The 20399-nt window shown below is 36.4% G+C and overlaps 1 protein-coding gene across 1 annotated transcript in view; it reads right to left on the bottom strand.

The window, feature by feature from the left end:
- Positions 1-20399, bottom strand: part of LOC102835640 (regulating synaptic membrane exocytosis protein 1-like) — a 678398-nt gene that overhangs the window by 83373 nt on the left and 574626 nt on the right. Inside the window, 1 exon segment of the mRNA XM_006835784.1 lies at positions 14045-14280. Coding sequence (XP_006835847.1) covers positions 14045-14280 — 236 coding nt within the window.

Genomic DNA, 20399 nt, shown 5'->3' with positions numbered 1-20399 from the left:
GAATAAAGAAGACCATGGAAAAATCTATGCATTTTAATTTTGATGTTGTAGAAGAATATTAACATTACCATGGCTTCAAGAAGACAAAACAGATCTGTATTGGAAGAAGTACAGCAAGAATATTCCCTGGAAACAAGGATGGGGAGACTTTGTCTCTCATACTTCAGACATGCCATCAGGAGGGACCAGTCCCTGAAGGGCATCATGCTTGCTAAAGTGGAGGGTCAATGACAAAAAGGAAGACTTCCAAGGAGATAAACTGACACAGTGGCAGCAGCAATGGGCTCAAACATAACATCAATTGTGAGGGTGGCACAGTGCCAAGCACTTCAATCTGTTTTGCATAAAGTCGCTATGAGTAAGAACCTACTCAACTGCACCCACTTCCCTAGTTAGCCCCGTAACCGTGATTATGGTGCTTGTGTTGTGTGTGGACATTGCAATGAATTCTTGAATCCAGATGAGAAATAGAGAGCGCAGTGAGAAGGATGACTGATGTCTTTTTTTTTTTTTTTTTTTTTTTTTACAGATACATCAGTAATGAGGAAGAAGAAAGGGAAAATGAGAAGTAAACATAATAGAAATATCACTGCTACTTGTTAAAAATTAAGAAAAACTTCAGAACGTATTGATTTTCTAGCAATAACACACCCAATATAGTGGGGAAAATGCTTTTAAAATTTATCCAACTAAAACTAGAAAATGACAATGTTAAATGTTCTATGATGTGATCAATTAGTTACTATCTCAGCAAGAATTCTGCTTGAGCAAGCTTCATAGTCAACCACTCAATAGACTTCTATTGAGATTCTTCTACATTAAAAGCAGTGTGGTGTGCAAGATAAAATAATACCTGATTCATGGTTACTGAGGAGCTTAGAAGCTCATCTGGTAACAAGAGTGCTATACAGTTATTTATGAAACAGATAAATGCACAAACAGCACCACATGAGAACTACAGAAGTGCTACAAGAGAATCACTTTTGGCCCTGGTGGGAAATTGGAGTCTAGGTAGAGCTTGCATGAGGAAAAATATTTTGACAGTCAAGATGAAACATAAAGACCTTTCCACATGGAGGGATTAGCATCAGCAAAGGTGCAAAGAAAAGAGCTATAAAGTGTGTTTGGTAAGCCTGAGGAAAGTTAAGTCTCGCTGAAACATGTCAAGAAATGAAATTACACATGTAAGTGATGGTAATAAATAAGAATCGTTTACTAACATTGAATAAAATGTAGACATCTTTTACTAATATTTCTAATATATTTTCTGTTGCACACATCTCATTGATTTCAAATCTGCACAATTCCTGTGAACTATATCATAAATGAGGTAGTACTCAAATCAAATCCATGTCTATGGACCTTCTGTGATCTTATCAAAAAAGTTTGGGGTGATTGAATGGAGGGAGGAAACAGAAAAAGGGAATATAGAAAACTCTTATCAAAAGCTTCAGTCATCAAGCAAATGTTTCCATGTCTTTGCAGAAATATTGTGCTAAGTGCTTGGAGTATACTCATCAGTGAATTAGAAGACATAGTCCTTGAGCTCATATCTGGAAAAATTAGAGTAAGACCTAATAAAGACCTAATTTAGGGATCAGTTTTCACGGCAAGGTTGAAGAATCACTGGAAAATCACTGCATTAAATAAATTAAAGATAATATCAATAGGTGCACGTTATACTATTATCGTTGTAATGTGCTGTTGAGTTGGTTCTATACATAGTGACTCTGTATAGAGTTTCTGAGAGTGGCTGGTAGGTTTGAACTGTTGAACCTTGAGATTACCAGCCCAGTGCTTATCCGACAGTGCCACACCAGACCTCATGTTCCACTCTACATTTTCTTGTTATTGTTAAGTGCCATCGAGTCAGTTCCAAGTTATATCAACTCTGTATAGGGTTTCTGAGGAGCAGCTGGTGGGTTTGAACTGTCGACCTTACAGTTTACAGTCCAGTGCTGATCCTACCACGTCACACCAGGGGTTTATTATATACTGTAGATATAAGCAAAAGCATTGAGAGTTACAGTTGTAATATCAACTAAATCCTGGCTCTCAGAATATAGAGAATGTTTACCAAATCAAAAAACCAAACCTATTGCCATCAAATCAATTCCTATTCATACAGATCCTATATAGAATTTTCAAGACTGTAACTCTTTACTCATCTTTTTCCCATGGAGCCACTGGTGAGTTTGAACTGCTAGCCCTATGGCTAGCAGTCCAGTGCTTATGCCAACAAACTACCAGGGCTCCTTAGGGAAGTTGAGGGAATTTTCAAAAAAGTGATCACTGTTCCATATGTCTCCATATGCACTGCAGGCACCAAGTTCTTGGTCTACAATAAGAACCAAGAAACTTTCTGCAAAGGGGCAAACAGTAGGCATTATTGGCTTTGTGGGCCATATGTTGTCTGTCTTTGTAAAATGAAAGCAGCAATAAGAAATAAATGAATGGACATAGCTGTGTAGCAAAAATCTTTTATTTATGGATCTCATAATTAAACTCTATATAAGCTTCATGTATCACAAAGTATAATTCTTTTGAATATTTTTCAATTCAAATTAAAAGAAAAGTAAACTCATTATCTGGATCAGAGTTTGCTCATCTCTGTTATAGTAGAGAAAAAGCTGGGTAGTAGGGCAAAAGAAGGAGGTTGATGAAGAAAAAACTGGATAACTCTTGCAGATTATGTTTAATTTAAGATGAAGATACTTTAGGGAGTCCACAAACCACCAAGCCTTTGCCCAAAGTGGTATATGAGCTAGTGTAATTTACTGAGGTCAAGAGTCATAGCGTTCATCAGACCCTGAAAGTAGGACATGTCAGGGAGAACTTGAAGAACCATAAAGTAGAATGCCAACATCATAATTCATAAACAAATATGTTTAGGAATAAGTATACCCATAATGTTTCTTAGCAGCAAAGATGTTGACACTTTCTCATGAGGGACCATTCCCTGGAAAAGGACATCATGCTTGCTCAATTAGAGGGCCAGCTAAAGAGAGGAAGACCCCCAACGAGATGGACTGACACACTGGCTGCAACAATGGGCTCAAATATAGCCATTGTGAAGATGGTGAAGGACTGGACGTGTTCTGTTCTGTTGTGCACAGGGTCAATATGAGGTGGAGACAACTGGACTGCAACTAACAACATTGTAAAATGCCTCAAGAGTTCAATCCTAAGAATCTATATGCTATTAACCACTTAACACATGATGAACAGATAAAAATACTGCCTGAAAAGGAATAAGAAGAGTAATTTATGGTAAGATTTTGAGAATTGGAAAAAAATAATAGATCCTCTCTGGGATATGGAAATTGTGCATTATAGCTATTATTACTGATAGTTTTATCAATATAATACAAAAATACACAAAAATATTAGCCATTATTATGTTAATGTTTTAAAAGTAAATTTGCAATGAGTGGTGAGATTGCAGGAGTTTTTTTATATTCTTCTCTATGATTTTCTGTGTTTAAAAATCACAAAAAATAGTAAAGTCAATAAAAGGGTCTCTGTTAAAAACTACAGTGCCTTAGATAAGGATACACTGAAATTGGTCATATGTTACAAAAATAACTAGTTTCTCATTACATTTTCATTTCTCATTACATTTTAAGTCACCTGAAATATTATATAACAAATATTTCAAATTAACCTCACACTTAAAATTCCTTGTTGTTGAAAGTCTCATCTTTCTCCCTTGGAGCAGCTGATGGGTTAGAACAATGAACCTTGTGGTTTGCAGTCCAGTGCTTATTGTATGGAGTCACCGTGCTCCCTAAAATATCCTTAGTTCAGTTAAAAATCATAAAAATTTGTGCACTTAGTACTACCCTTCTGAAAGCACACAATAAAGGTTAGTGTCTTTCCTATAATTCCTGAAATACAAATTAATTTTGTAAAAATTAATTCCATTCAGATCAGTATTTTTTTTTCCTGCCAAACCAACTTAAAATTTATTTATTTAATAGCTGAACTCAAAATTTATAGTTCAGAGTAAGGAAAAGAACAAAAATAGAGCAGCTGGAGTACGTTTGAAAATACTAATCCTTATTAGGGCATCTTCTCAGAAGATGAGTTACTGTAGCTGAATTGAATCTCTATTAACAGTAGTGAATTCCTAAGCCAGACAGCAACAGTAAATAAAAGAACCTGTGCTTACATTCATGTGATGGTTTTGCAGACTTGAGAATCATTTCTGGCACCATCATTTTGCGTTCAGGAAACAAAGAACATGAAACATTACGTTCCTTAGAATGTTTTTCTGGCACCATTAAACAAATCAAATAAATGAGGCATGAAAAAGGAATTTAGATTTCAGCAAGATTTTGATCCACAGTAGCTTTCAGTTTCTGAAACTCTTTTTGGAACCCAAATACTTTGTAAACATTTTTGGCTTCTAATGTTAATAATTAGCAGAGCCACATGAATCTTAGAATGTTTAAAGAGATCACCTTAACCTTCCTTCCCTGAAACCATAAACTAACTCCTTGTAAAGAAAAAGGCAAAGAATCTTCATAAGGCAGTACACTTTAGTATTTCAGTATGTAGCATTTTAGTAAAGCAGAAACATATTGGTTGGAAGGAGAAAAGTTAAGTAGCAAGCAATCAATAAAGTATGCTGTATTTCATGATATGGTAAATTTTTGTTGTTGCTCTTGAGAACATACAAAGCAAAAAAAACAATTTCTTCATGTACCATTCAGTGATACTGATTACATTCTTTGAGTTGTACACACATTCTCTCACTCCCTGTATCTGAGTTGTTCCTCTATTAACATAAACCCATTGTCCTCCAAAGTTCTGATCTGTCTTCTGAGTTGTTGCTATTACTTTGATTCCATAAATATTCTTAAAAGAGCATAAAACTCAAGGCAGACATTTTATTAGTATTACTATTAGCCGAAAATACTGTTTGGTTTTAAGAAGCCTTCAGGGGATTTTTTTAAGTTTCAAAGATTATCTTAGGGTAATAGTTTCAGGGGTCCTTCTAGCCCTGATGGCACCAGAAAATTTGGAATCTATGAAAATTTGAAAATCTGTTCTATATTGTCCCACTTTAAGTTAGAATTATTCTATATAATCTCTGATCAAAATGTTTAATAAAGGTAGCCAGCTACCATCCGGTTCCTCTCTTTCATGACAAAAGAGGAAGGTGTTCATGAAGGTAATTAATCACACATTCCATATACTCTTCCTTTCCCTGACTCTCCTCCATTGCTCCACGCATGTATAGATAACTGTAATGCCTCATATGATCACTTGCAAGTTTTTAAGACTTCAGATATTATGCAACGAATTAGGAGGTAAAACAGAAGCCCAAAATATGTTATTAGGCCAGTTAACTGGGATACCCTATGAAACCATAACTCTAAACCTCCAAATCAAGAAACAAAAATCTCATGAGGTATTCAGTAGTACTTTAAAAATAATATATTTTGGAAATCCTATACAGGGTCTATATGGGTTGGAACCAACTCAACAGCACTTAACAACAACATATATACACACACATATATGTTGTTGTTTTCTGACTCATAGGTTTCCAAGGAGAGGTTAGTAGGTTTGAAATCCTGGCCTTGTTCAAACTAATCTTGTAGTAGAGTACTTATCCCATAGCGCCACACCAGGAATCTATATATATATATATATATTCCGTAGGTTAATGTGCTGGAGTGCAAGATTGGTTTGAACCACAAGGTTGATGGCTCAACCTCACCAGCTGCTCCTCAGACACTCTGTTCAGGGGCAATATGAATCTGAACTAACTCTATGGCATTTAACAACAATAACAATCAGAGATAGGAGGGAAGGGGAAATAGGGGCTAATGGTGATAGAAAAAACTTTGATTAAGGGCAGGGTTGAACAGCCAGTTTTTGTAATTGCATTAAATAAATATCATATATTTAAAAAGTTGAACTGACAAAACTTGTAGCATAGTGTTTATAAATTGGGCTGGTAATCTCAAGGTCAGCTGTTTGAAATTACCAGCTGTTCTACAGAAGAAAGATAAGGCTTTCTGCTCCCATAAAGATTTACAGCCTAGGGAATGGTATGCAGGGTCACAATGAGTTGGAACCAACTTCACGGCACACCACCACCACCACCGTATACATATATCACTCCTATCTCTGGTTACTTCTAATAATCTTTGGTATCTACACTTTTGCCTTTTCTTGTCTTTTTATATGAGTGAGGACTTACAATACTTGTGAGGATTTACAATAATTTGTCTACTGGCTGAGTAGTAGTTTATTGTATATATATATATTCCACATTCAAGCAACTATGGACATTTAGATTGTTACCACCCTTTGGTTACTATGAATAGTGCTTCAGTAAACATTGTTGTATGAATCTCTGAGTGTATTTTTCTTTTCTTTTTTTTTAGGAACTGCCACACTGTTTCCACAACTGTAGCAGTTTGCATTACCACCAGCAAAGGATGAGGACATCAAACACACATCCTTGCCAACATTTGCTATTTTCTGTTTATTTTATCCATGGTTGTTAAGTGCTACGGAGCTGCTTCCAACTCATAGTGACCCTGTACAGGTTTCAGAAAAGTGACTGGTGGGGTTAAACCATTGGCCTTGTGATTAGCAGCCCAATGCTTATCCTACTGTGCCACTATCTCTTTGTGGGTTTGATTTACATCTCTCTGAAGACTAACGACTTTGAACATATTTTCATATGTAAGATGTCCTCTAACATCCTCTTTGGTGAAATTTCAATTAAAATCCCGTGTCAATTTTTTTGATTGTGTTATATGACTTTTTGTTGTTAAGTTGTTGAAGTTTTGTATATATTTTGGTTTACCTGTAGGGCTTTTAAAGAAAGAAAAATCTGAGGAAGATTAGGAGAATGAGATTTAATATTCTGTACATTTTGTAAAGACAAGTGCAAATTTTTTAAAAATGCCCTGAACTCATGGGGTCATAGCTTACTTAAGTACTATCTTTTGCATAAAAGTGAGATCCAGTTCTAGTTTTATTAGAGTTAATGATTATTTTCTTGTCATTGGAATAGTCTTGTTAGTTTCTTTCTAATTTTATCTTGAGATGTTTATGGATGTCATGAAAAATCCCAAAATACTTTCATTAAGCTACTATGACTTCAAACATCCATAAATCTACCTAAAATTCCTTGTTTGTTAAGTGCCAAAGAGTCAGTTGTAACTCACAGTGACCCTGTATAGGATTTCAGAGGAGTAAGCTGGTGGGTCTGAACCACCAGCCTTGCAGTTAGCAGTCCAGTGCTTTATTCTATGGTGCCACACCATGGCTCCTTAGGATGCATCCTTTTGTTTTGCTTATATACTATTACTATTAAGCCAACTATGGATCTCTTGAAATGCTTTATTCCCTTGACTACTATAATTATTTAATTTCACACAAAGAAATAGTCACCACAAAAAAAAAAAAAAAAAAAAAGTGCTTTAGAACCAAATTCAGAGTGAGAATAAAGAGACTGATTATTCATTGCTTGGAAAAAAACATAGTCTTAACAGATGAGAGAGGAAAAGCAAAGCTTGACTTTTCTCCAATTAGAATAATAATAATACAGAGTCTCATTACAGAATCTGGTACATACCAGAGTCAAAAATAAACCGTAAATGGCAGCTCAAGATAGCTGAACTTATAGGAATGAGTTCAAGAAAACAGTGCTAACTGAATTTCACCTCAGAATTAAAAAACAAACAAACATGACAATATGATCTCAGAAATCTGGGCAAGGACACTGTAGAGGAACAAAGGTAGGGGATGGCAGCCTTGAAAACAACAACAACAAAAGAGCTAATGTGAGCTAGATTCCTGCTTGTTTGCCCTGGGTAAATGTTTTTTTAAAAGTTACTTTTTACAGATTTGCATTATTAAAACTCAGCTGGAACTCTGGTGGAGCTCAGCACTATTTTTATTCATATCAATGAATTTCCTACAACCATCCTCTTTCCATATGCTCTTGTGTCATGCACTGAGAAGATCAAGAACAATCTGGCTCATGCTACTTCACTATTCCCGTTGCAGTAATCCTCTTCATTTGAATTACATCCTTTTTTCTCTCAAACTCACAGTAAAAAAAAAAAAGAAAAGAGTCCTTCCTTCTCCTCAAGAAGAAAGTGTGTCTTTGAATTATTCCTGTTAGTCTCTGGGACTTATTGCAGTAATTAAGAATATATTCATATTATGTCTTTAAATCTATCTATCTTGAGGCACTCCTTCCACAACTAATCCTGAAAACACGCTCAGATCCCTTTTATTTTAACATACATAGACGCATCTACCATATTTTCACCTAATACTTCCTCACTACAAAGTCTAGTACATTGAAAATGCACAATAAATCTTGGTAGAATGAAGGAAAGAAAAGATTGTTCACATGTTTCTCTCTCCTTCTTAATGCTAAGAATCCTGAAGAGAAGTTAATAAAAACTGTCTCTGTCTCTATTTATCTATCTTCCCAGTCCTATCTGAGCTGTCTTGGGGGCTGGTGGAGGAACTCTGACTTTATCCTACTATAGGCTCTCTAGCCCCAACCTTTGGGACTCCCATTCACAGCATTTTCTGTTCCAGCTCTTTCCACTCATAACATGAGCTCTACTTCAAATCCAATTAAAGTGTAATTAAATGTACTTAAGGAGTCCTGGTATAGTGCTGTGGGTTAATGAACTGGACTGCAAAGTCATTTTGAACCTCAACGTTGGTGGTTCAAGCTCACCTGTCATTCCTTGGAAATCCTAGACAGGGTTGCTATGGGCCCTTACAAACAACAACAAGGTGTAATTAAAGTGGGGTTGGTTGAAAAGATGGTTAGAAAACGAAGTTGCGTTGACTGAAAATGGAGTGGAAGGGCTACAGTCATGGTGAATACTGTCCAATGCTTGAGCACAAGGTCCCTACACATTCTTCTGTAGTCTAACTTAAAGTCAGGAGTGAATGCCCAGTCCCCAAATCCAATGATTTAATCTCATTTATCTATTAGTCCTGGTGTGGCACCACAGGAGAAGTGCTTGACCTCAAGGTTGGTTTGAACTGCAAGGTGGGCAGTTCAAACTCACCAGCCACTCCTGGGAAATGCTATACAGGGTCGCTGTGAGTCAGAACTGACTCGACAGCACTTAATAACAACAACAACAACAACATCTACTAGTCACTTCAATTTTTCTGTAGGAATAACAAGACTCTAAAAATCTCTTTATCTGCCTTCCTCGTTAGTCACATGGCTCTTTTCTTGATCCTGTTGTGGTCCCCTCCCTTCTGTTTTTCTTTGTTCACTCAACTATTGCTCCTGAATGGAGACATTTCACCTAGCTTTCTGTTGATTCCACCTCAGTTTATTCCTCTTTCTGAGTAAGCTCACTCTGTTTTATTTCCATAGTACTTTTCTCACTCACTATCCCAAAATCTCTCATTACATGCATTATAACAGCTTCAAGCTTATCTCCTTGCGTCTATGTGCATATACAGATTTTCTACACATTTCTTCCAGTTTTTGCCAGAAAAGCACATCCTACTTGGTTGGTCCGAGAGTCTGAGAAAAGAAGAAACATCTTCAATAAGATGGAATGACACTAGGGGCTTAAACATATCAAAGGTCATGGAAATGGCTCTTGTCAAGGAACCAATTCTGTAACACATAAGGTCACCAAAACCATTCAACTCCAACCAATAACAACAGCTTCCAGTCTAAGATTCCAGGAGAACAATTTTGGAAAGCAGTTTTGGTCCTTTTAGTCACTTAATTAAAAATTCTCTGTCAGTAGTGAGCAAAACCCCTTAAAACCAGTTGAGTTGATTATGATTCATGGGTTCTTGGGTGGTACATACAATTAGGTAATACACTCAGATGCTAACTGAAAGGTTGGAGGCTGAAGCCCACCTAGAAACAGGTCTGAAGAAAGGCCTAGCTTAGCGTCTGCTTCCTAAAAATCGGCCATTAAAAATTCTATGGAGCACAGTTCTACTCTGACACATATGGGGTCCTTAAAACTTGGAAATGACTGAGCAGCAACTGGTTTACTAAAAAGTCCCTTAGAGAAATGTTAAGACCTAGCACTAATCTTTATTCTAAACTTGTTTTCCACTACAGTCCTTCCATATTCCTTTGCACTAGCAAACTATGTTCAAATGCATATTTTAATAAAGTATCCCAGTTTATTAAACTGGGATACTTTATTAAAATATGCATTTGTTTTTCTTCCATGATTTTCTTTTCCACAAGTTTACTCATCCAGAAAATTACTTCTTTGATTCAGGAATTTCTGTGGGAAAACAGAGGTAGCCAGAAGTCAGTGGCTCTTCAGTCTTTGTAAATACCTGAACTCTAAAGCAAAACTGTGGAGTATATTCAGAGTTATGGTGACCCATGTGTGTTTGAATAGAATTGTGTTCCATAGGTTTCAACAGCTGATTGTTTGGGAAGTAGATAACCTAGCCAGATTTTTCTTTAGAAGTACTTCTGGGTAGATTTGAACCTCTATTCTCCTTTAGCAGTCTCGTATTTTAACCATTTGTACCACCCAGGGACTCCACTCATATGTATGAATATAATAAGTATCTAAATTATAACATGTATCCATGTGCCTAAGTGGGAAAAAAGTCCATTCTCTCAAGTTTATCTCTCTCTCTTTCTCTCTCTCTCTCTCTCTCTCTCTCTCTCTCTCTATCTATCTATCTCTCTATTTATCTCTCTATCTATCTCTATCTAGATATAGATATAGATGTAAGCATATGTACATAGCTTGAGAGAATGGACCTATTTTCCCCCCACTTAGACACATGGATACTTGTTATAATTTAGATATAATTACCCTACAATGACAGGTAATTCCATGGCTCTATTTAGGGCTGATTCTTCACAAGATTTATAAGGCACTCTGGTAGCACAGTGGTTGTATGAGTTAGGCTGCTAACCTCAAGGTCAGAAGTTCAAAACTACCAGCCATTCCGTGGGAGAAAGATGAGGTTTTTTGCTCCTATAAAGATTTACAGTCTTGGAAATCCTATGCAGAGTTGGAACCAACTCCATAGCACACCACCTTTATAGACTTGTAGAACCTTCCCAGGAATGCTTTCATTTGTAAGTAAGGAGGGGCTAGCCAACCATATTGTTGTTGTTGTTAAGTGCCACTGAGTCAGTTCTGACCCATAGCGACCCTGCATAGGGTTTCCAAGGAGAGGCTGGTGAACTTGAACCGCTGACCTTACAGTTTAAATGACTTTGTAGTCTGGCGCATTGACACAGCGCCATACCAGGACTCCATATAGTTAATGTATAATGGAGTGTGGTGGCTCTGTAAGATAAGCTCTGAACCATGAACCACAAGGTCAGCAGTCCAAGCTCACCTGCTGCTCCACTGGAGAAAGATGAGGCATTCTGCTTCTGCAAAGCTTTCCAGTGTTGGAAAAGAGTTGCTATGAGCCAGAACCAACTCAATGACACTTAACAATAACAGCACTCTATGAGTAAAGGGCCAAGACCTGGGCATCTAAACCTACATCTAAATTCACACAGACTTAAAGAAACCTTCTTCACATTTTAAGCCTTAGGTTCACCCAGTATTTCATTCACTTAAAAATATTATTGGCTTAGGGGCTTTTTCTTAGATATTCCCTTTCCTTTACTACTTCACTCTCTTTTCTATTTTCTATTTAAGCTTGTTGGTGGTAGTTTTAAGTTGGTTCTAACTCGAAGAGACCCTATGTACAACAAAATTAAACACTGCCCGACCTGGGGCTATCCTCAATTGTTCCCACTGCGTACCTTCTAACTTCAGGAGCTCATCTTCGGGCACTGGATCAGACAATGTTCTACTACTATTCATACAATTTCCAGAGGCCAGTTTTTTTCATATGTGGATTACCAGTCTGTTTTAGTCTGGAAGCGCCACTGAAACCTGTCCACCATGGATAACCCTGCTGATATTGAAATACTGATGGCATAGCTTCCAGCATCACATCAACAAACAAGCCACCACAGTACGTAAGACAAATTCCCAGGTAGGTGGGGCTAATTCAACTGTTTGCTAAGTAGGTTTTTAGCTACACTCCTGATTCCTTGAAAATATTTACTGGTAGTGGCACCTAGGTGCATCAGAAATCGTTCTATTCATGCCACTCTCATAATTAAAAATATAGTCTAAAATGTTATCCCTTCTTTCATTATGGATATGCAGTATGGTTGTTGGTGTTGTTGTTAAGTGCACCAATTAGTACGGAAGAGGTGATCTAAAACTGTTAACATTAGTTACAAATGAGATAGTCTATAAAATAATTTTATATATTTATGAGCTTTTAATATTACAATTTCAAAGACGGTAGATGTCATTTGTAATTCAAGATATAAGCATAATTGGGATACAATTTAAACTAGTAAAACAAAAGGGCTGAGTGCTCATTTGAACCTATTGCTGTCATAGGTGTGCTACAAGCATAATTTCTTCACAAAATTATTGTGGTGTTTTAGTTAATAAAGCAAAGTTCTCCCCATCTCACTAGTGACAGAGAAGGAACTAACTAAAGGGTGAAAAAAAAAAAAAAAAGAGAACTGAAAGATTAGACTTCAACTCCCGCTCCAAAGAAAGCTGACAACTGATTCTCCTTCACACTAAACAAAGGAGCAACTCATTTTACTGGACAGCATCAGGGCCAATCTCACTATCAGAGGGTGGTTGACAGATCTAGGGTCATCATAATTCTAGGAATTTAAGAAACACAAATCTATGTTTTGTTTATATGAGCTCAATTTCTGAATGACTCACAACTTCCTACCTTAATTATCAATATACCAAATAGAAATTAGAGCTCAAAACAGGTATTTTCAGGATGTCCAAGTTAGCCAGAAAAAGGATTTTTTTATGAAATGTTTTGGGATAATTTGTGATGAGACTTTTGCTGTTAAAGAAAAGAAAAATGTAACTCAGTGGTGACGAGAGGAGAAACAGGTATTGAAAAAGTAAATCAGTTCAATGCTTCACTTACCTTTGGTTATATATTGTTCTGATCATGGGAGCCCTGTAGCATAGTGGCTAAAGCTTTCGGCTAACTGAAAGGTTAGCAGTCTGAATCCTCATGAGAGAGATATGGCATTCTGCCATAAACTCTTATAACCTTGAAAACCCTATAGGGCAGTTCTACTCTGTCCTGTAGGTCACAATGAGTGGAAATCCACCAGATGGCAATGGGTTTGGGTTTTGGTTTTGGAGCACAGTAATGAACCACCTAAAATGAGGGGGATTCAAAAAGTTCATAGAAATTTTGCATCATGTTTTAATTCCATTCTTCCATGAAATTTTTGAAACCCTCTCATATGTCTGATTAAATTTTATATAACTTGATATAGGGCTTTTTAATATTTACAATGTGCAATATAAAAATAACCATCCCCTTTTCTGTTTGTTCCTTTTCTATATACCTTAAGGACATAAAGCTTTTAAAACATATAAATAGCAGAATATATGTGAAAATCAATTTTGTATTAAAACATTAGTTTTTACATGAATCCACTGACCCATTGTTCTCAAGTAAAATAACTGCTGGATTTACTTCAGTGAAATATAACACGTATAGTAGAATTATTGTATTCATACAGCACATTGAAGACTACATTTTAAGTTGCACAACTGACCTTCTTTTCTATTAAAGAAAAATATAGACATAGCCTAAATTATAACTAATTGAATTATGGAACACTTTGAAAAGGAGAATCCTGTTGCTTTTCTTGCACATAAATCAATTTGGATCTCTAATACTTCTTTGCATTTCCTTGCGTATTTATATACATGACTTTAATGTTTTTTTAACTTGTAAGTATCTGATCACTTTATATACTGAACAAATTATACCTTGTTAAAACAGCCACACAGAAACAAACAACCCATACATTTAACAGATTTTCAGAGACATAAAAATAAGCTTTCTTTACAAAGAAGAACCAAATATACTCTATCATACCATCACAAGCCACAGCATGAAGATCAACTTTTGTCTGCCCAGCGACAGCATGAGGTGTTTACACTGAATTCACATCACTCACCTGTTTGGCTAAGTTGGGATGTGCTTCTACTCCTTCGAGATACTATGGCAACCACTTTGGCACTCAGGCTGGATCTCCGTTTCTTTCCACCTGCTCCAACTGTACCCACAGCTGTGTCCGACTGGCTGCCATCATTATGCTCCAGTGTGTACATCTCTCCACTCACACTGGTGCTCTTCGTGATGACTCTGCCTAAAGTTCCCATCCGTCTGCCTTGCATTTTAGGGGTAAATGAACTATATTTACAAAGTAAAAACATATATGCATACATAAATTACAGGTCAGCACAATAGAAACTCTCAATCTAATTATCTTGAAATAATCCAGGCAAACTCTTAGGGGAGAAAAGCCATTTTAATAGCAGTCCTATCAGTATCTATGAATAAATACCTTATTATCACATCATTACCCCACATCTTTACTAGAGGTAGCTTAAAACAATTTTATTTCAACATAAACCATAGACCTTTTAAAGATAGCAAAGTGAAACATAGATAATGCTATATACACAAGAGGTAAATATTACTGACTAATTTTATAAACAGTTACTGTTTTTTTTTTTTTTTCAGAGAAAAGCAAAATATTTAAATCAGTAAGAAAAGTTCATATATATTCTGAGACAAAAATGTTATAAAACTGATATAATCTGAAATTGCTTTATGACAAAGTTTATGAAAACAGAATTCGTTCTCATTTCCCTTTGGATTCCAATGATAGTCATCTCTTTGGTGACCTGAACCTTACTGTTCTTGACTCTATGACAGAAGTTTTCCCTCCTTTTTTAAACCCTTATGTTCCGTCTCCTTTACATAAATTTCTTCAACTCATTTTTCCTTCTAGCATATCTAACTTCTATGCTCTACACTGAAATATCCCTTTTTGAGTGTATTTCCATCAAGATGTACTTGTATATGTCCCTTGCTTGTGCTATGTCTTTTTAATTATTGTTCTTCTACTTCACACAAATGACTTATTGTTGAGAATTGTAGGCATCATGGAAGATCAGTGGAAGCAGAAACTCTCTCCACTTGCCAAAGTGGTGTATGTGTCTGTGAGTCAAGGAGAGGTAGGGAGCATGAATGCTATAATTCTTGGTACTTTTTACATTAATTACATTGTACATCTAAGTATAATGTCCATATTGTTGTTGCTGTAAGTGACTGTTGAGTTGACGTCAACTCATGGAAACCCACTGTGTGCAGAGTACAACTGCTCCATAGTGTTTTCAAGGTTGTGACCTTTTGGAAACAGGTCACCAGGTCTCTTTTCTAAAATGTTTCTGGGTGGGTTCAAACCTTTCTTCTTAACAATTTTTGACACCCAGGAACTCCATTATCCATACAGACTGGCCAGTTTAGTCCAACAAATAGCTCTTATTTGTTTCCTTAAGATATTCATAAAAATTGACATAAAGGACCCTTATCACCATCTTGATTTTTCTATGTATTGTTTTGAACAACAAAATGTGTATTAGCTCATGTGACATCTTTTTTAAACAGTGATGACACTTAATATGTAAAATAGAATATACTGCAAGTGATAAGACTGAAATTCTTCGGAGTAAGCAACATTCTTGTATCACATATACTTGGGGCCTTCAAAAAGTTTACAGAAAATGGAATTAGGAGGTAATAGAAGTTTTCAACAAACTTTTTGAAGTCCTCTCATATAGTGAATTGTTCAAGAAGAAGGGACATTGGTATGAGAAAGGTTGGGAGGGCAAGATCATGAAGGGTGAGTAAGCTATGGAAAGAGGCAAAAATGTTGGGTCCTTAGAATTCTTTCACATTCATGGACTGTGAACTGAAAATTGAGATCTCCATTCTGACAGGAATAATTTGGAGTTGTTAACTTTTAAAGGCATTACTCAAACTGGTCTACATCAAAATGCATTTTATATTTTTTACAGTTTAATCAGCCTTTCATCATCTCAAAGTTTTTTAAAGCTGTTTGTAAATCTGCTAATTTTGCTATACACTCAATGCAGTCTCTTTTACAAAACATTAATGAGGAGAGAAGGTGTCCTGGTGTGGTGCTGTGGGCTAATGCGTCAGACGGCAAAGCTGTTAGAACTGCAAGGTCGGCGGTTCAAGCTTACCAGCTGCTCCTTGGAAACCCTCTACAGTGTTGCTATGGGTCGGAATCAACTTGATGGCACTTCACAACAACAACAACATTACATATGGCCAGTCCAAACCTGGTTTTCATGGGATTTCCATTTCAAACAAAATGTTTTCTTTTCTGTTAAATATTATGGTCAATTTCTTCCATGTACTCACCTATTGATTTAAATGTATGACCTAAAACTTCCATCTCTCATTAAGTATATTCTGACTACCTGCTCTTTCTATTTTATTGCAGAACTCTGCTGGAGGAAACAGAGAATACCAGGATGTGGTAAATTTCACAGACATGGTGTCCGTCCTTCACTCAAACACCTGCTCCTGAGATTCAGCAGTTTTCCATTTCTCATCAATCTCCTTAACATGGTTCTGACAGTGGTTTCTAAAAACCTCTCTATTGATGATTTTACTTTAAATTGGACAATAACATGTAGATAAACTAATGTGTATCATTTTTTCTTCACATTCTTTCTGGAAAAATGGAATTCTATTGCAACTTTGAATTTTGTACCTTTAGAATCAATTGTTTTTGTTGTTAATTGCCATGGAGTCAGTTCCAACCCATAGCAACCCAATACAGGATTTCCTAGGTGAATTTGAACTGCCGACCTTGTGGATCAAATCGACCTCATGGTTCTGCACTTATCCCACAGTGCCACACCAGGACTTCATTTAGAATCATTACATAAATATTGTGAAATTTTTGACAACGTTCTTTAGGTTATTGAGTTTAAAAATAAGGCGAAATGTCTTCTATCAAAAATTTTTTTTCAAGATGAACTAGGAAGATTCACAAATCTTTTTAAAGGATACCTTAACTATAGAAATGAGTAAAACTCTGGGGTAAAAAACTTAAGAGAAATCTCTCAGTATGGTAGGTTATTATATTTGGGAGTGTTAAGAAATTATATTACTCATGTTTTGTGAATAAATATTACAATTTTTCCTCAAAAATGAAATATTTCTTTAGAAGTTTGAAAACATTTTTATATGATCTGAGAATGTGTAACCTTGCAAATGAATGCAGAAGATACTATTATTCAATAAGAACATGCCAAGACATTTTTCAATTTTTCTACCTATCTAAGACTTTACTACACTAGTGAGGGAGAGTAGTTTAGGGGACATGTGATCAATATGAAAGGAGCTCTGGTAGCATAGTGGTTATGAATCGGGCTGCTAACCTTAAGTTCAGCAGTTTGAAACTACCAGCTGTTCTGTAGGAGAAAGATGAGGCTCTCTGCTCCTGTAAAGATTTACAGCCTCAGAAACCCTGTACAGGGTCGTTATGAATCGGAACCAACTCCAAGGCACATAACCACCACCAACAATCAATACGAAAGTCATTATTTTTGTACAGTTTAATTTGTTCCAAACTTTCATCATTGTAGTAAGATTATAGTTGAAGAAGAAACCTACACATAATTTCAAGTCAATGAACAGTACACAGGAGTCTTGGTGTAGCACCATAGGATAAACACTGGACTGCTAACCAATAGATTGCTGCTTCAAACCCAACAATCCCTCCTCGAAAACCCTGTACAGAGTTGCTACGGGTCACAACTAACTCAATGGCACTTAACAGCAACAAACAGTACCCATAAACCAGGGCTTTGTGTTGGCTAGAACCAGTTTAGTTATGGCTGACAAAGTGAAACCATAAGAGATTTAAATTTTTAAAATTTGGGTGCTCCAGAATGGGAAAAATGACAGGTTGAAGCCCTGGCATGGGAGACTTGGAAGAGGCCTAGTGAGATCTTTCCGGTGTCTGATATATGACAGTGAGTTACTGCCAGAATTGGGGAGAGTGGTATGTATTCAAAGCTGCATGGCCAACTGCCATCTTTGAGCCAGGCACAGCTGAGTCTCTGACTGACATGAGATATGGTTGCTGTGCAAATGTTCATGCTGTCCTTGTTCTCTAGGAGGAAGATTAAGTTTCTAGTAGGGCTTAGGAATAGTTACAGTCGAAATCTGCAATTATTCCTGTTCAGGTTACTGTTCCAGTTCACCCACATTTAAAAAATTGGGGTCCCTTCTGATATCACTTCATCAGCCATGGCTGAACTGAGCTGAGCGAGTTTGAAGCACTGTCACAAGCTAGAAAATAAGGTACACTTAAATGAGCAACACAAAAAATACTTCCTTGGAATTATGAGGTTTTAAATGCACAGAATTTACAAAGAAAATCTAATTACAGTATGTTGTTATTATTTTTAAGTGCTGTTAAGTCAGTTAGGACACATAGCAAACCTGTATAAGGTTTCCAGGGAGCAGCTGGTGAATTTGAAATACCAACCTTGGGGTTCAAATTGACTTTGCAGTGTTCATCCTACAGTGCCACACCATGATTCCAATTACAGTATGTATAGAGACAAAAACACCATCTTTGTACATGTGCCAAAAATTTACAAGAAAATATTAAACCTTGAATTTGACATAGTTTTCACGTTGTTGTTAAGTGCTTTCTAGTCAGTTCCAACTCACAGCGAATCTGTATATAGCTCTTCGGTTGGTGAGATTGAACTGCTGACTTTGTGGTTCAAACCAACCATGTGGGCCAGTGCTTTATACCACAGTGTCACATCAGGACTCATTATTAGGCATTTCTGTTTCCTTATATTTAAGTAATATACATAATAATCATTTAAAAATTTCAGTCATGAACTCATTAATAAAGTTGTAATAAGAGGTGATGCTACAGTTTTTCATTTTAGGAAATACGGTCCATGCAGGAATTAACTTAATCCTTTGTTTATGTTTTAATTTAAATTACAGAATTTCCTGCATTTCTTTAGGGCAGATGATTACCTCTCCTCAGAAATCCTACACAAGGTTGTGCTGAATCAGAACTGATGATGTCACTTAACAACAGCAACAAAACATAAGTTTTGCAATACTTTTCCTCTATTAGCATTTTTGTATATTTACAACTATTAAGAACTAGCCAAGATTACAGATTCCTTATAACCTTAATGAAATTACTGTGAACACTTAACTTTGAATAGTGTCATTTATAACAAACTGGAACTGCAATGTTAAGAACCAGGTAACAACCTTTCTGTGCACTATAAAGCAATGTTGTTGTTGTAGTTAAGTGACAGGTTCAGAATTATAGCTACCTTCTGTTTTTTCCCCCTCAATTATAAGGCAGGAATGTAAAATTTCCTAATAAAATGTATCTTCAGGATTATTTGAAAATACTTTGCTCTTTAAAATGTCTTGCTACATGTCCCAGCTATAAACTCCAGACTGCTGACTGAGGTGCGTGAGTAATTTTTTGAGACGTTGTCACCTAAGTCAAATATATCTATATGTCATATAGATATTTCCCGATAAATTGTACCCCTCTTCCAAAATATAAAATACTCCACTTTGACAGCTCTTAAAACATTTATCACCATAAAGTATAAACACCAATCTAATGCTTCCAAAATTATTTGGTTTATAAATTCCACTAAATCTAAAGGAACATGATTTGGCATGACACGCAAGCCTGTTTTAGACCTGTTATGCTGCTGTACTATCATTAATTTTTCTTTCTAACAATTCATAGACCTGCATATTTTTAAAAATCAAAAGCTGATCTTCAAGTGATTGCCATGGGCCAGAGACTGGGAGGGCAGTTGTGGTGTGACTACAGGGTGCTATGTGTCGGAACCGACTCGAAGACACTTAACAACACAGACTGGGAGAAGTGGAGAGGAACTGTGGCTACAAAGAGCAGCATAAACAGTTCTGTGTCTTTTTTTATTTTAATTAAAAAAACTTTCTAAGTAAATTTTTTACTGTTCTGTATCATGATTGTTGTGTGGTTACACATATTACACTTGTGATAAAATTTCAAGGAAGTACATATTCACAGCCACATGTGTACCAATGAGTGCTATGTTGTTATTGTTAAGTGCTGTTGAGTCAGTTCTGACTCATAGCTATCCTGTATAGGGTTCCCAAGGAGTGGCTGGTGAGCTTGAACTGCCAACCTTACTGTTCAAACCGACCTTGCAGTCTAGCCCATTAACCTGCAGTGCCACCTAGGACTCCCAATGAGTACTATGTTGTTGTTGTTTGCCATGAAGTCGGTTCTGACTCATAGCGACCCTGTACTGGGTTTCTGAGGCTGTAAATCTTTACGGGAGCAGAAAGCCTCATCTTTCTCCCGCCAAACAGCTGGTAGTTTCGAACTGCTGACCTTGCGGTTCGCAGCCCGATTCATAACCGCTATGCTACCA

Source organism: Chrysochloris asiatica, unplaced genomic scaffold, assembly GCF_000296735.1.
Source record: "Chrysochloris asiatica unplaced genomic scaffold, ChrAsi1.0 scaffold00019, whole genome shotgun sequence".
Lineage (NCBI taxonomy): Eukaryota > Metazoa > Chordata > Mammalia > Afrosoricida > Chrysochloridae > Chrysochloris > Chrysochloris asiatica.
This window is presented reverse-complemented; position numbering and strand designations above follow the sequence as displayed.